At 37.5% G+C, this 18,702-nt stretch overlaps 1 protein-coding gene across 10 annotated transcripts in view; it reads left to right on the top strand.

Annotated features, from left to right (window-relative positions):
• Positions 1-15,178: 15,178 nt before the first annotated feature.
• trdn (triadin) overlaps positions 15,179-18,702 on the top strand; it is a 62,898-nt gene continuing 59,374 nt past the window's right edge. For all 10 annotated transcript variants that reach the window (XM_082148192.1, XM_082148190.1, XM_082148196.1 and 7 more), the window contains exon 1: positions 15,179-15,538. In XM_082148192.1, the coding sequence (XP_082004318.1) occupies positions 15,523-15,538 (16 nt within the window). In that variant the 5' untranslated portion in view covers positions 15,179-15,522. The remainder of the gene's footprint in view (positions 15,539-18,702) is intronic.

Raw genomic sequence — 18,702 nt, 5'->3', positions numbered from 1 at the left:
AAGATTTGTGACGTGAGCAGATGGTTGCCCTGCTAAAGATGTTTCTCTGAGTCACAAAAGGTTCAGCTATAAGGGCTAAATTATTTGCACTATATACATTAACACACACACACACACACACACACACACACACACACACACACACACACACACACACACACACACACACACACACACACACACACACACACACACACACACACACACACACACACACACACACACACACACACACACACACACACACTGAATCTATTAACTATTAAAAACATTTCTGTTAATTGAAATAAAGCTGAAAAAAGAAAATATTAATATTAATTGAAGACTTAAACAACTAAATTAACTATAAATTAAACCTAAATAGCAATATAAAAAAAAGACATATGCACATAATGAAATTACTACAAATGAAATTATAATGAAAACTTATAATATTAAATAAAAGCTAATTCATAATTTCAATAAAACTATAATAAAAGCTAAAATAACATACTGATTGCTTTGGATAATAGCATTTAAAAAAAAAAAAAAAAAAAAAAAAAAAGAAGATCTCTTCTGCGAGATCTCCCATAATTGCAACATTATTTATCTATTTTATCTATTTGTTGTTGTTGTTGTCCTTGTCCAAGAACACCCATTCTGCAGGCTTGTATATTAAGCGACTCTATTTGTCACACACCGCAACTATGTGTATGCGTGACTGCAGTGAGGTACAGTATATTAGATGTAATTGGTAATTAGTTCACAAAGCCAGTGTTAACAAACAGTAGCAGTCCTGCTTTACGCTACCTGTCGGTATGTCTTAATAAGTGTAACACTGGAAGCTGATTACATAAGCTCCAATAATGAGGTGTTCAATAACAGCCTACAGAAGGGCTGTTCAATTAATTTTTTAATAAGCCAATGATTGGCCCCTCTGGGTGTTTCAGTGCCCCCTTGTGGATGTGTGATAATATTTCAGCATGCTTTATTACCAACTGCATTAAATGCTGCCATCTATTATATGTCAGGGCTGTCAAATGTCTATTAAAGTGTGTTGATTATAATATTTTGATTTTTGATTATAAAATACTTACTTTAAGCTTAATGTGGCCCAACTGGGCCAAATCTGCAGGATTCCGCACACTCCTTTCCTTTGTGAAATGTATGAAACATATGCAATTATCCAAATATGCATACAGTAAAGTTTGAAATAGCAATGCATGGAGCATAATTAAAAGTTATTTTCATAACACGCACAACAGATGTTCATGTTCACCACCCAAAAAGTATATTGGCATCAGATAAAGACATCACACAATGTCTGCGGCTGTGTTAGGGAAAGCGCAGCACTTTTGCAGCTCTGTGCTAGTATTAATCATTTAAACCTGCATTCCAAAGGACCATCAGATATTGATGATAATTTCCTGCCCCCAGCTTGTTTGTTGCTCTGTGACAGACTGTTTGATCAAAGTTTGCAAGTGATGCAAGTAGCTGTTTATATGAAGCAATCCACCGAGCACAAGGGGAGGTGAATAACACTCAAAAGTTAAAGAATAGTTCACCCAAAAATTCTGTCATTGTTCTGAACCAGTACTATAAGCTTTTTTTTTTATGCATTTTTTTATGCATTTTTTCACATCTTTCCATAAAACAAAAGCTCAAAGTGACCACTGTCAAGCTACAAAAGGAAAACTCTCATAAAGGTGGTCCATTTGAATTACAAGCACAAAAGTTGATTGGACCACTTTTATGATTATTTTGGGGGGATTTTTACGGTGGCCGAGAGAGCTCAACGCGCAAATGAAGAAAACACATGCAAATAGAAAAACACCAGCAAATTAGGAAAACATCTTCATCAGTTTTACAACACACATGTGATCCAAATACTCACAACACATCCAAATACAGAAATGCGCTGCAAAAGTTCACAACACAACCAAATACAGAAACGCGCTGCAAATAGCACAGACCAGAGGACCCCAATAAGTGACGAAGCCGGATGGGACATGCTTATTGCTCAGTCTACTTTTTTTATTGCAAAACATACAGAGATGGCATGTTTTTGACATACAACTTCACTGTAAAAAATTTCTAACCTCTCCATGTCAAAATTTTCTAGTGACTGGTCACATCTAAATTTTTAAATTGGCCCAAGTGCAATTCTTGTTGCAATAGTCTGTTAACATTGGCTCAATGAGAAATAATACGTCAGACTAATTGAAAAATTTAGATGTGATCAGTCACTAGAAATTTTTGACTTGGGGATGTCATTTTTTTTACAGTGTTTGTATATACAAAATGTGAAGAGCTGAAAAATAAAAATTAAATAGAAAAAAGATAGAGAAAAAGATATTAAAGGGATACTTCACCGTTTTTTCATATTAAACTATGTTATTCCCTTAACTAAGACGAGTTGATACATACCTCTATCGTCTCAGTGCGTGCACTAAATCCCTCTGTCTTGCGGCGAAACTTTGTTAGCCCAGTTCATTTAATATGGGCCAAGCAGAGAAGATACCAAACACCTCCACGTTTTCCCTATTTAAATACAGTTACTCGCGAAGTGTAACTCGACCTAGGACGGTGACACAAAACAAAACGTTGCGCTTTTCTAAGCGTGTAAAATGGATAGCTATTTTGTATGGCGGAATACCATAGCAAGTGCTTGTAAGCACTTCGACTTGGCGCAGTAATATCTTCACTAGAGGGAGCGGGGGCCGGTGAGAGGATTTTTCACGAGTGAAGATATTACTACGCCAAGTCGAAGTGCTTACAAGCACTTGCTATGGTATTCCGCCATACAAAATAGTTATCCATTTTACACGCTTAGAAAAGCGCAACGTTTTGTTTTGTGTCACCGTCCTAGGTCGAGTTACACTTCGCGAGTAACTGTATTTAAATAGGGAAAACGTGGAGGTGTTTGGTATCTTCTCTGCTTGGCCCATATTAAATGAACTGGGCTAACAAAGTTTCGCCGCAAGACAGAGGGATTTAGTGCACGCACTGAGACGATAGAGGTATGTATCAACTCATCTTAGTTAAGGGAATAACATAGTTTAATATGAAAAAACGGTGAAGTATCCCTTTAATCTATACATCAGTAACATTGTACACATTTTTGTAATGTTATGTTTAAATAAGTTTCCTAGGTAGGCTAAGAAATGTTAGGTAATGTAGGGTCCAAAGATGAGACAGCAATTTTTAAAGTTGAGACACTCACACACAAATAAAGCATAGGCTATTATAAAAACTTTTTTGTTATAAAATGTATTTATTTGCAACAGTTATGTTAACAGCAAAAAAAAGACATTTCTGTCCTAAGAACAGCTATTCAGCTGATGCTGATGCTAAACAGCATCAATGTTGCGTTGTCATGGGAACATAGCAGGTGAAAATAATGAGGAAATTACACGAGTTGGCTGAATTCGAAATCGCCCCCTAAACCTTCATTCACAAATCCCTAGTCCAGTAATACAGTTCCAGAGCCATAGAGAGAAATGGCTCTCTATGGCTCTGTACAGTTCACTTGAAGGAGTGACAGCCGTTGATCGTACATCAGCTGTATACAGCCGGGATCGTCATTTATTGGTGTCCTCTGGAAACATTTCCGTTGTGGTCTGTGCTATTTGCAGCGCGTCTCTGTATTTGGTTGTGTTGTGAGTATTTGGAGCTCATGCGTGCTGTAAAACTGATGAAGATGTTTTCTTAAAGGTATAATATGTAAGAATTTTGCATTAAAGGTATAGCGGAGGATGTTTTACTTCCTGGTGGGTAGTCTATTGGTCCTCCTAATTGTCAATCATTCTGGTGAATCAATCAAACTTTTCAAAAAGTGGAGAGGGCGGGTCTTATCTAAAATTTGGAAAGATCCTCCGCTATACCTTTAAAATAACCCAAAATCTCAAGGCCAGTGTTATATATTTTGTTAAGTTGATTACTTACAATATCCCAAATGTTTCCAACTATTTTTAAATCGTGAGAAAATTGCGATTTTAACCAAGGAAACGGGGGGGTGAGCTGGGAGTCGCCAGTCAATTGCGTCATATCCGCGTTGCCCTCGGTTTCCGCCATAGACAGTATATAAACTGGACACAGCGACCCCATAGGTTTCAACGGAGAAAAGTGAAGCAAATTAGAAGCACTCATTTCCTGATTGCCGAGCGAACTGCGCAGACTCAAACTGAGCTTGACGACGTGGATGTGACGTGAGCAGCCTGTCTGACAGTTGTAAGTCTTCTAGGAGATGTGCCAAGAGAAATCTGAATCATTCCCTTCCGAAACTTGCAGAGACGGAGAGCGTGAGTAGGAGCTGTCCATGAGCTAGGAGCAGGAGCAACTTTATGACTCTCTATGGGCTTCTCCCTTGACTTTATCGGACTTTATGCCTCCACGTCCCCTCGATTGACTGCGAGCTTCTCCTCCTGTCTCTACGGTAATTTCCAGAGAGTCGCGTGGTTATGACGCAATCGTTAGCCTGTTTTTACAAAAACTGCTTCTACGTGGCCATAACGTAAGATACAAGGTAATGGAGCATTTTATATATTGTGGTGTTTCTTTAGAAATAAATAATGGACAAATGGAGTCTTTAAACGCCTCAGATGTAAAGTTATTCGCTGTCAAAGTGACGCCAAAATGAATGGGAGTCAATGGGATGCTAACAGCAGGTGAAGGCTTGTTAGCCAATGGCGGCCGTCGGGGGTGGTACGGAAATCGAGAGCTCGATTACCCCCCTGGTAAAATAAAGGAAAACAAACAAAAGCCGCGCACAACGCGCATTCACTGTGGCAATCGCGACGGCACAAAACAGTTCAAAAATGAGAGCTTGGATCCACCGGTTTTCTTCCTCTGCGTCCAATTTTCTCTCCAGTCTCTCTCTCGTTCCAGTGCGGCTTATAAGCGGTCTCTCCACGCCAATAATACTGCAATAAGACACAGGTGTTCGTCATTTGCACTTGACCTACTTGCTCGTCTCTTCTCTCTCCCATCACAGACCGCGCTGAACCACGCCCCCCTCGCCACAAAAAGCATGTCATTAAATGCAACATTTATAAAAATAGAACTTAGCCTCATCCATGAACATGATTTTTCGATTCCCGTCTGACTGATTTACATCCACGGTGGAGTTTAAAACGACAGTTCCCATCATTCCACACTCCTTCACATCGTCATCAAGCTACGCCGTTGTTGTTGTTTGGAATGTAGCGCCCTCTAGCGGCAAACAATTCTTGCATATTGTACCTTTAATGTGCGGTTGTTTTTTTCTATTTGCATGTGTTGCAGCGCGTTGAGCTCTCTCGGCCACTGTAGTGATTTTTAAAAAATCCTTTTTGTATAATTTCATGGCAAGAGCCGCACTACAAAATGTGTTCAACTTCTGAGTTCCTTAGTGGAAAAAATAACAACAAATACAGAATTTGGCTAAATATACTGTTAAAATTTTTTGGATTTACTTTGAAACTTTGACTCAGAAATTACATTTTAAGTTTAAATTTAAAATGTTCTCTCCGAAATTGCTAGTATATTTCATAAACAACTACAAAGAAACAAAGTTATACACTGAATTAAACATAGGCTAAATTTTTTAAAGACTGAAGTTGTACTTTCTTGTAAAATCTTAAAAAAAAAACATTGTAATGACTACGGTGCCAAGTGGGCGATATTTTTTTTCCCAGGATGGTAGGGGAAGACTCATGAATATTCATTAGGGAAGTCATCCCTGATTGGTCTTAACCCCAGTGACGGGTAGGTTTAGGGAAAAAAATATCACTGCCAGTGGACTACGGAAGAGGTTTAGGGCCAAGTAATACATTTTTTTTTTTTTTTTTTACGAGATTAAAGTCATTATAATGCAAGATTAAAATCACATTTTTTTTAAATAAAAAAATCGAAATACAATGTTGAGAATAAAATCATTTAATTTTGATTATGAAGTCATGTTTTGAGAAATCGTGTATTCGAGAATAAACTTGTTATACTTTGGGAATGAACTTGTGTTTTGATAAAAGAAAAAGAAAAAAAGGGCTGGTTTCACTTCATTGAGGTTTTGTGGTTTCTCAGAATACCATAAGAAACATTATCAATCTTGTTGATTGTGTGTGGAATATTGACAAACGAGACACTTGAGAAGCAGTGGAGGAACTAGACTTTTATACATGGGGTGGCCATGGCTATTTTGGGGGGTCCATAGAACGTGAAAGAATATCATGTGTAATACTTATTTGTTTTCATTGTTTTGACAACATGTAACATTGTATTGTAATAATCTACTAAAATTGTAGATACCAGTGAAATTTCACAATTATCAATTCCAACTAACTTATACCACAGCAAAAACTACAAGCCTAACTAATATAAATTCAAAACAGTCAGTAATAAATAAGAACAGTGCTAAGAATTAAGTGCTTGAAGTTTTTCAGGTCTAACAGTAATTCAGGTACAGAAATTGTATAATCAAACGTAAAATAACATTGAATAATCTTTACTGTAAATTAAATATAGATTAATCCTTGCTAAAGCTACAAAAGTTATTCAGTCAAGATCAGTAAGTGATTTTGTTTCTTTTGTTCTTTGATTAACTCTTATGACATACAATCATCAATAGTCATCAATAATCAAGGCATACATGCATTAAGTCTAAATTCAATCGCTACTCACTCAGAAAGTGTGTTGATGGATGGCTGAAACACATGCTAGATGCTAATGAATGTATATAAATGTCAAGATTTACAGATTGATCTCAAAATCTCGATTTTTTTTTCTTTCTCAAAACACAAGTTTATGAGTTTATTCTCAACATTTTATTTTGACTTTTTTCCTCGAAATTTAACACGGTTTTTTCTCAAAACACGACGACTTCATTCTCTAAATGTAATGAGTTTATTCTCATTGCACCCGATTTCATCAGACCTGCATGTTTCATATTAAATTGTAATAAATTAAATTGTCTTTCGACTTTTTAAAAGTTTTTTCTCGAAATACTGTGAGTTTAAGCTCGCATTATAACCATCTCAAGATGGTTTTATTTATTTATTTATTTATTGTATTGTATTGCTTGGCCCTAATCCTCTTCCGTAGATGACAGAAATGTCATATTTAGGAGATTTATTTCTGTAACAGTCGAGCTGTGAGTCTAAACAACCATAGAGTGGTTCACTCAGTTTACTGCTCATATTTGCAAACACAGCTGACCCATCAGCCAAGACATAACACATTCCCACCGAATGAGGCCGTTTTCACAACCTCTGCAATTATCCTACACGTTTAAAGTGTACATTTACAGCCTAGTGTTTCAGCACATTTTCTATCCCGAGGCATCCACATCTGCTTCTATTATTGATAGGTGCCAGCAAGCTCTGCTAGCTGCCAGTGAACTTGAGAGAGAGATTGGTTGAACTTTCATTGTGACACTCTTAGTGGCGCCTTTTAGCGGAGTGCTTTGAAAATGAATGAATGCCAGGAGAGCGTCTGCAATGCAGTGCTTTTAATTGATGGTACGATCTCTGAACAAAGAAAGTGTGGTAGGTATGCGGCTCCATTCAGGTGTCCGGCGTACTTTGCTTGAATGGGAATCAGTGATGCACTGGGCTGCCCATCTCAGCACTTTAATAAGGGATGTTGCAGACCTGTCAACTCTAATTACACATGAACACATCCAACGGTATTGGGCCGCATTCAATTCTGAGGGATATATTGCCAAAGAGCATGTCGCGTGGCCAAATCTTTATACAACTCAAATAATATTGTGGACTTTACAATGATGGAACGCTTGCAATTTAGCCAGCAGGAGCAATCCCAGATGAGTCACTATCAATATCCGGCTAGCTTTTAGGACGGGCTTTTATGGATTGGTGCCGTGGACGAGACCAGCATAACTAGGGTTACCCAGAGAAAGGCAAAAAATTTGTTTACTTTCTTATATTAAAATTGTTCTTTTCTTCTATTGTCCTGCTCTATGATTATGCTCTATGCTCAGTAGTATCAAATCACTTTACACATTGCATTTGCACATCTGTAAATATAAATTTTATTTTCATTGTCACTTATTTAACAAATTTGTTTTGGTTTCTGTTATTTGTGCATTGTTTTGTGTATTTATTCTTGACACATTTTCACATTGTTTTTTATTTTGCTGTTGTTTATTTGGCTGAGATTTGAGAGTTTTTTGTCAACATCAATAAAACTTGTAATACTTTGCATTTGCTTGGTTTCTGTGTTTTTTATTATTATACATTTCACAATATATGAATATTATTCCTGGCTCAGTTTTGGGGATTCGGGCATAATATTGGTCCAGTTGTGGGTAAGTTCTGGGGTAAAGGTGGTGCCAGTTTGGCTCATTTCTGGCTGACATCTGGGGAATCTGGCACTGTTGTGGGCCAGTCATGGCTGATTTCAGGGGACATGGAAGAAGATGTGGGTGAGTTTTGTTCTGCCTCCAGCATGGATCTGGTTTACTTTCGGCAAGTAGCTTTTGGGACAATCTTGGGCTGTAATTCCATGTGGAATCTGGGCCAAACTCGCAGCCAAAATTCAACCAGATTTGGCCCAATAACAATTTGCTATCTGGGTTAAATGAAATTCACTTGTATGAATTCTTAAGGAAATTAACAAATGGGTTCACTCACATAAAAATGGCATTTAGCACACTTTGCTCCAGACTTGTTGAGCGGTGGGTGATGCAGGTTTAAGTTTAAGGTTTAAAGGCCTCTATTTTCTTCACGTCAACTACTGTACTGTATGTTAATATTCAAGAAACAAATTCACTGTAATTTATTTTTAAAGGACAAAAACATTACAAGGAGAGAGTGAAGCTTATCCCACATGTGTTGAAGAAATAACTTACCCCAAAAAGTGACAAATTAAAAGTCATAATATACTCGCCTCATGTCGTTCCAAAACATTCATGCTGTTATTTTTGGGTGGAACACAAGTAGAAATTTCGAAGTGTTCACATAACTCTTTCAACATTTCAAAATGACCATGTCTGTCACTCTCTGAAAAACACAAAAAGTACCATAAATGTAGTAGTCAGCCCAGATAAAATATTTTTTTGAGATATATGCCAATTTTGAATGAGTTGTTAAAACAGTGTTCTCTGATTAATGAGTACAATTTTGATCCACAACAAATTACACACAAACATGAATTTTAAATTCATTGTATGCTTTTAAAATGTCAGTTTGTATGTTGCTATCCACATTATAGGCTATTTGTAGTCCTAGTCAGTAAGAAAAGAAGAGTCCTTGCTCAGCAAAGATGCATTTATTTAATCAAAAATACAGTAGAAACTGCAATATTGTGAAACATCGTCAATTAAAATTAACTGTTCTCTTTTTAATATATATTTTTAATATATTTTAAGATTTAATTTATTTCTGTAATGGCAAAGCTGTGTCACATGGTCCTTCAGAAATCCTTCTAATATGCTGATTTGTTGCTCAAGAAACATTTCTTATTAAAACAGTTGTGCTGCTTAATATCTTTATAGAAACAATTATCATTTTTTGTTCAGGATTCTCTTGTAAAATTATAAATGTATTTACTTTTACATGCATCCTTTCTGAATGAAAAAAGAAAGAAAGTAAATGACTCACTGACCCCAGACTTTTGAATGGTAGCATCTGTTTTTGATAACAATGGCTTTAAAATTAACAATGTATGAGGAATGACTTAACATTGTTATAAAACATAATGTGAATTTTAAAGTAATGTTTACCACACACGGACCTTATTTAACTTGAAAACTTCTAAGCTAAAACCAATTCAAAATCTAGAACTGTCGTGGGGAAAAAAAAGAGAGATCCTTATTTGTACATCACATTAATATGAATTATATGATCGCATAAATACCCGCCATTAAACGCAAAGCTTAGTTTGCTGTGTGTTACTCATATTCTTCCTTGTTTATGGCTTTGTTGTTGCTACGGCAAGCATCCAGATGGCCGGTTGGAAGTGACAAGACTAAATTATGATTGGGTTTGGCATGGCATAACAGGGGTTTGATGCACTCATAACATCCATAACACCCCTCCCATGTGAAACACAATGACAGAACCCATTAGGCCTATTTTTTTTCTTTTTTTCTCCCCAAATTCCTGTTCTCCAAAAGCATTTGAATCAGGGCCTGACCTCTCCTCCCATTATGGCCATTTAGCGCTGCTTGCTATTGCACTCCAGGCAGACCGTCTTTAAGTATTAATGACTTCATCAGCAGTTCTTTTAAATTACCCATTAAGATGCAGTTTTGTCCAATCCTTTACTGCTGGGTCTGCTTCCTCTCACCAACAGCTACAGATCTCTTCATATGAGGAGGAACAAAACCTGACGTCTATTAGGGAGACGAACGCTTCTTTAAGTCTGTGCCTGTGCTGACGGATTATTTCCCAATGAAGCGGCCCAAATGTCTATCATGCCAGGTTAGTAATGCTAGTTTTACTGTACATTAAATAAGACTAAATGATTTGGAGATCATTGTCAGAGAGTTGTTTCATCTGACATAAGCTAACTGTAAAATCATTGGGTGTCAGACAGGGAATGCTATAAAAGTGAATGTTTTGGTTTTATAGATAAGTTTATGCATCACATTTTCGCTCCGCAACCTGCTGGTTTATTGCTTTCCTTTTTCCAGAACCCACATCTGTATGGCTCACAAAAAGTCATTTCTTTTTCTAAATTGGTTTTTAAATCATTCACGGTGGGAAAGAATTTCTCTACTTTGCATTATTTTTCATCATTATAGACTCATCGGCTCTATATTTCTTCCTTTTTTGTTGCTTCCTTTTTGTCTTTTATTTCACAGACAGTGAAATGTGAAATAAAAAAATAAAAAAAGACTGAGATGATATAAGAAAAAATCTGCATTATCTTTCATAAAGCTTTTTGAAGGAACACTCCAATTTTGGTCTAGTCAGTATGGTCCGTATTCTCTAAGAGGACATTTTAAATGTATATTTATAAAAGATTCTTAGTAAACTTCTCCTTTTTTATTTTCAAATTTAAAATTACTCTAGCAAATTACTACAACATACACTGTGGCACTGGCTCAACCAATGGTGTGAGTTTGGGGGCGGGACAAACAGCAATGGGTGGGTGTGTTCTGTAATATATATTTGTATGCATGTCAAGTCACCTTTATTTATATAGCGCTTTTTACAATACAGATTGTTTCAACGCAGCTTTACATTGATAACAGGAAACTAATGCAACATAGTTTGTTTTGGCTGTACAGTGTTCAGTGTTGATTCATCTCTGTTGTAAAAAAGTTATTAATTTAGGTCATTTATCCATACAGAAGCTCTGGAGAAAAGGGAAGGGGAAGTGATTTCACCGTCCAGCTCAGTTTGGTTCTGTAATACAATGGTGTCAATGCAGGCAGTTCAGTAATATTGTTGAATATTAAAGGTGGGGTATGTAATTCTCTTTTTTGGCCATTTTTTCAAAATCACTTAAAATCATATACCTAACCCACTTACAGCCACTGAGTTAGAAGCACTGAAATAAAAATTAAGCAATTTAATCATCTGTGGAACGGGCAGGACTCGAAAAACTCTAGCCAATCATTTCCAAGACCACCTAGAATCATTGGACAGTAAGTGCGTCAATCAAACGGTCGTACCATCCCCCCCTCCCCCATCCATGTCCATGTTCTTTGAATGGGTGGAGTCAAAGGAAAGAAGGTAGGACCATTTGAGTTGTGTATTTTCAAAATCTGCCAGCCGTATTTCAAATCACATACCCCACCTTTAAGTGTCCCCAACTAAGCAAACCAGAGACGGCAGTGGCAAGGAAAGGAATCCAAACTCCATCAGATGACAGAGTGGAGAAAAAGAAGGGGGAGGGGGGGGGGGGGGGGGGGGGGGGGTTGGATGTTATTGCAAATTTGTTTATTTGCAATAAACAAACAGTGCATGATTATGATTCAGGCTGCATTACAGGTCAGAAGTCAGATTGAATCGGAACATTCAAAATATTTATCCAGTTCCCTCAGCACGAAACAGACAGATCAAATGTTCGATTGCGCGAGTTGGTCTTTTTCAAAAATATACAACACAGCCAGTGTGGTCTCATGGGTTGGTTCTTTTTAGTGAATCAAAAACATAGCCTACAGCAAAACTTTTCGCCAAATATTTATTCCTTACAAAAACAAAAATAATAGTTAATGAAATGGTTAAACCGGAATCGTTAAGAGGAATCATAACCAAAACCATTCAATTATTCCCAATTCCCACCCCTAAAATCTAAAAACTGAACCTTGATTTGTTTAAAGGTTTCTGTATCTGCTCTTAATAATATATTGGTTGCTTTGCTTATTTAATGCAATAACTTATGTAGCTTCCACTTTTAGCGTGACGTTCAGTGCACCGCTGATGGAATTGTCTGCAAAACACAATGCTTTTTTTCTCGCCTTTGCGCCATAGATAGAGATAAAGATAGTTTATTCAGACCCTTGGCAAAGTCTTGTCTCATTTCAAGGACTTGAGAAGCTATTCAGGGAGGCAGCATTTAGATGTAAATCTGGATGATATAAAACCCCTCTATTGTGAGATAAGGAGGTCACAGATGTCATCACAGTGTCTTTTATGTGATAGCTGTTCAGAGACGACGAGCTAGGATTGAACCCTGAGGTGACATGGTGGTGCACTAAACAGGACAGAATGTGTCTGCGTCAACCTTCTCCTAGCGTGGGCTCCGCACGCTCACACAAACACACACGCGCGTACAGAAAAACACCCATGATTCGCATCACAATGCCAGTCATTTTTCCTCCTCATTGCACCCGATTTCATCAGACCTGCATGTTTCATATTGACCTGCAAAAGGGTTTAGAAGGGATGAGAATAAAGATGCAAGATTGCACTCCAGCACAGGGGTATTCCAATAAAATAAAAAGGTATAATAATTCAACTCGATCTCACAGCAATTCATACCAATTTTACGAGGTGGCTGATTCATACGAATTCATACTACCTCACTTGTACGAATTTGTACGATTTTTGCTAAATCGCACATATTTTAGGAGTTTGTATGAATGACCTACCTCTGACCCCGTAATAATTCGTATGAATGACCTACCTCTGACCCCGCCCCTAAACCTACCCATCACTGGCCTCACTGCAGAACACGAAATCCAGGGGGAGGAGTTGGATCCAGTTCCAACTCCTCCCACCTTACATATATCTAAACCTACCCATCTCCACCCCCTGATCCCTAAACCCACCCCTAAACCTACCCATCTCCACCCCCTGATCCCTAAACCCACCCCTAAACCTACCCATCTCCACCCCCTGATCCCTAAACCCACCCCTAAACCTACCTATCTCCACCCCTTAGATCTGGATCCAACTCCGCCCCCTGGATCTCGTGTACTGCAGTGAGGTGCTACTGGATCACTGGGCTTTAGACAAATCGTATGAATTCGTTTGAGTGAGGTCGTACCAATTTTTTCGAATTAGACACCTTTTACTCACTCATACGAATTGATCGTGAGATAACATTGAATAACTTACACTTTTAGTGGTATAAGGGATAATGTACATCCAGCCCGTTGTTATCTCAGAATAAACCCCTCACAGGGTGATGAGGATGATCTTGCATCAGCCTGAAGGGGGTTTATTCTAAGATAACAACCGACTGGATGTACAATATCCCGCTTATTACACGGCTACTTGCCACACAAGTAAATAATAAGTCACAAAATATTGATCTGAGTTTAAATATTTTATTAGGTCTTTAAACGCAAAGCTTCGGAGAGCAGTTGCTAGCGCGGAAAGTTCAAACTAGACGGACATTTAAGAGATATGGTATACAGTCATACCACTTATAACACAGCATTTCGCCAGATAAATAATTATGGAGATAAGAGATGTTGATTTCAGATTAAACCGTTTTAAAACTGTTTATATATTATAATCCAACAGTGTACAAAACAATAGTCACAAAATGGCAGCTGCTGTGTTTGAATGAAACAAGAGAGAGCAAGTCCACGATACTGGATGGCATAATTAAAAAACTGTACACAAAATATTGATTTGACTGAGTTTTAATATTTCATTAGCTCACCAAATGCAAAACTTCCACAAAGAAAATCCGTTCCTGGCAAGCAAATAGTGCTGACTTTAGTAACCCGGATGAGCCTGTGCTATCTTTTTTCAGTGGTTGTTATCTGGGAATAACATACTGCTGTATGGTGCGATTGTAATAATGTAATAATGTTATATAACCGTGTAATAATGTTATATAAAGGTGAACACCTCTAGCATCACCAAACAGAAAAGCAAAAATCATTTATAAATAATTTATATAAAAATAAGTTGGCTAGCTAGTCAGTTAATTAGTTAGTTAGTCCCTGCCATAAAATGGTATTTTAATTGTGAAAAATACAACAAATTCCTAGAACTTGCACCCAAACGTAGCTTTTAAAAATGTAAGAATTTAACAAAAAAATTGAGTTATGTAGCATTTAGTCTACATCATTAGCTTTGATGTCATCTAAATGCTAGAATACTCAAAGAAGTTGACTAAACAGTATTTTAGCAACTAGATATACATTTTTCTGCAAAATGTTTTTCAGAAAAAACAACAACAAAAATACTTCATGTTTCAATAGCAAATACCTCAACACAAGAAAGAAAACTGCTCATTAAGCAATTTTATACAATCTTTAAACATGGAAAGCGTGGTTATATTCTGACATCTAATGCTCTTCCCTATTCCCTGTAATTCAGGGAAGGTAGAGCTGAAATAATAAAATGCAATTTGCTCTTTAAAGGTCAACTTTCTAAATGTTCCATTTGCACAGTTTATGAAAAAGGTTTTGCTTGATTTGCATGAATATTTAACAAGCCACCGTAAACAGCTTACAGACTCAGTTTCTTAAATGCATCCATTTACAATACTTATGTACCTCAATCTTAGCCACATTAAAGAGATCTCTATACAGTACATCATGCTTTTAAAGTATAATATGAAATAGTTAACTATGCAAATGAGCAGAAAAGGGTGCTATGGATCAAAATATACATTTCAGAGGTGTGTTGTGTGTATGCGTGTGTGGTTGCCTTCCGCACTCTCACTCGATGACAGCCTGGCTCCTCTTCGGGGGTAACACCCCTGGCCTAAAAAGGCAAAGCATAATGCCGTTGCTGCCGGGGACTCTAAGAATAAACCACACAGTCCAGTCACAGATAAGGTTACCTTGAAACCCGTCCTCCCTTCTCTCCCGTGTTTCCTGACCCACACACATCATGGGTTGGTAACAAACATAAGGACAACCTAGGGCTTGATTTGCTCTTTTGACAGCATAGTCTTGTTTTTTCCCTTCCTGCTGGTACTTGGTACCAGTTGGAAGCGTATAGTTTTTTTTCTCCTGTCACTTTAAGCAACAGGTGCCTTTTGGCTTCCTTGTAGGGGGCCCTGGCACAAATCCAAGTTTTATCGGAACTCCAACAGGAAAGGCACAGAGAGACATTGTGGTGCTTTCGATCGGAAAACTATTCTGGACTGGGGAATTGACTCTTGAGATTGTGTTCAGCCTGTTAGTGCATGAGAGAGATGGAAGGTACTGTCAACTTCATTTTCCGGTTACATTTCTAAGTGCATTTAACAATAAGAAGGTGGAAGTCAAGTAAATGTTACTGTACTGCATGTGACAAACTATGCTACTAACAGTATAGAGTCAAGTACCTCAAGTTAACTTAGTCTCTTAGTCAAGTTAACCGTCTTTTAGATGGCAGCCATCTGCTTTGAAGGGGAATTTTGTAGCCGAAAGCTGCTAAAAATACACCATATCATATGGCTCTATGGGAATCTGTACTCCTTTGAAGCAGGCCTGTGATCTTAGCACAGCTTTTTTAAGGTTTTAAGGCAGTCATCAACTGAAATAATCAGCTAGAGAGAAAATAGATTTAAAGGAATTGTTCACCTATGATAATTAATTTACATTACAAATGATTAATGAACTCGTTTAACCTTCTGTCGTTCCTAACCCATATGATTTTCTGTTTTCTGTGGCACACAAAAGGAGAATTTTTTAATACTGTGCCAGTCACTCTTTTTCATGCAATGACAATGAACAGTGACTGAAGCTTCAAAAAGGACACAAATGCACCATAAAAGTGGTCCATGCATATATAACAGGACTTCTGAATTCGCTGCAACCAGTTTATTGAGTCAGTGAGTTCGTTTGAAGAATCAGACTTGTTCGCTTCATGAATAAATCACTCACTGAAAAGCTTTGACACAAAAGAATGATTCATTTACAAACAGACAATCGCTGCTTCTCTCAAGAACAGTGAATAACAAGTTTCACAGTTATCTTATGACTTTTAAAGACTTGGAATTACAATAAGTCATGTGGATCACTTGTATGGCTCTGGAAAAGTTTCAGTCCCCATTGAAAGCTTAAGGTTTCAGTGTCTCTCAGTATATTTTCTTTGATAGTTGATGTCATTTAGATTTAGAAGTGTTTTCTCAAGACACTGAAATCCTGTCAGCTTCCAAACACACACAAAAAGAAACCTATTCAAAAAGTTTGAAACCTTTTTGAAGTCACTATTAGTGACTTGAGAAAAAAACTATTATTGACGTCAAGGGCCTGCATAAATGAGCCCCAGTCTTGCGTGAAATGGCTTAGTGTGGCAAAGACTTAAAAGTAAATTTGATATACTTATTAAACTGTGAAATGTCTCCCAGATCAGCCTGAATAAATCACATTTAAAGTGACACTTGAGGGAATAGCAGTGCAGAGTGTTTTTTATCCTGACTTCATTGTCTCAACAGCTTTAATTTACTAACCTGGGATTAGTTGCCATGGATATCAACACACGGATCTGAGGAGGACAAGGTCTTATATTAAAATAAGCAATGCAAAAAGGGCTATTTCTTTCCGCCACTGTTCGGTTTACAGCGCAGTGAGTTTTGAAGTGGCATTTGTGCACCGTGTTGCCATGGAAGATTTATCCTAAGCCTTTGGTGTACACAATCTGCGATCATATGTTTCTGTACAATCAGATACTGAAGCTTAGAGACAATCTGCAGGGGCAAAATTATGATAACATACAGAAAGATGCACCAAAACTCCAAACTAGCTAAGCATAGGGTGTCTACAGAAAGCTTATTGAGTCAGCATTTGGATGGGATGTCTAATCCTAAGTTTGACCACTGGGACCGATATGAAGAGATGCAACAGGTGGTCTTAGTGGACACTTTCAGCGTGTGACATCTGTACCAGACCCCCACATGCATAGACACGTCATTATGTGCAAGCCAAGAGTAGAGATAGCAGAAGACACTGCTTGTGTGAGCAACAGGACCAACATAAACAAGAACCACAAACCCGATCTTGGCTCAGATTCACAATGGATCATCCACAAATACATTTCTGTAAACACAATCACAACTGTTTGCGCAAGAATCAATCATTACTATGACTTAAGTCAACAAAATTGGCAAAGATCAATAAAGGGGTCTTGTAAACGCAGCAGCGTATAAAAAGGTTACATGTGGCGCATGTTTAGACTCTCTGTGCAGCAATTCAGACTGAGCTGCCGCAAGAATTTATATCCATTTAGAAAAAAGGCTTTTAAGGGGGCTCCGGCCAACAGATGACACCGCGCCAGCATTCCTCATGCGGCCTTGGAGATGTTTTAACGATGAAACATTGCCATTGCAGATTTGTGCACTATCTAAAGACAGCAAGTTCAATTCAATCTCTCTCCCAGGCAATGAATTGATAAAGACAAAAAGCAAACATTCATCTGCTGTCTAGCTGTCTTTGTTTTTATAACTCTTACATCCTGTCTACACTGAGTTTTATTAAAGGGATAGTTCACTTTGAAATTAATTTTTGGTATGTTTTAGCTTACCTCAATCGCATCCAAGATGTAGGTGTCTTTTTTTCCGCAGTAGTTTCAATTTTGATATTTTTAGGTCAAACCGTTCTTGTCTGTCAGTCATATAATGCAGTTCGATGGTCACTGTCTCAAAGAGCATGCACAGAGTCCAAATTAAAACAATTCACCGTCGTCCAAATTAAACAATTCCCCATCGTAAGTACACATTGATGGCCTAAGACACGAAACGAGCGGTTTGTGTGAGAAAACGAACAGTATTTATATCGTTTTTACATCTTTTACACAGCCATGTCGAAGTGATCTGATCTGACGTGTACGCAGACTGGTATATACACTAGATGTCGCCTTAAAGACATTCGTTCCAATGAACTGCCGTAGACAAGGCGACATCTAGTGTATATATATATCTATGCACCAGTCTGCGTACACGTCAGATCAGATCACTTCGACATGGCTGTGTATAAGATGTAAAAACGATATAAATACTGTTCGTTTTCTCACACAAACCGCTCGTTTCGTGTCTTGTCTCATCAATGTGTACTTACGATGGGGAATTGTTTAATTTGGACGACGGGGAATTGTTTTAATTTGGACTCTGTGCATGCTCTTTGAGATAATGACCATAGACCTACATTATATGACTGACAGACAAGAACGGTTTGACCTAAAAATATCAAAATTGAAACTACTGCGGAAAAAAAGACACCTACATCTTGGATGCCCTTGAGGTAAGCTAAAACATACCAAAAATTAATTTCAAAGTGAACTATCCCTTTAACAACTTTCATCCAGCATTTTTTATAAGATATCCCAAAAGTAAAATATATATATCAAAAGAAAATGGGTTTTTGTCCATATTATGAAAGTCAAT

The sequence above is a fragment of the Leuciscus leuciscus genome (genome assembly GCF_965113295.1).
Source record: "Leuciscus leuciscus genome assembly, chromosome: 19".
Lineage (NCBI taxonomy): Eukaryota > Metazoa > Chordata > Actinopteri > Cypriniformes > Leuciscidae > Leuciscus > Leuciscus leuciscus.
The sequence above is the reverse complement of the archived record's forward strand: the minus strand, read 5'-3'. Positions and strand labels throughout refer to the sequence as shown.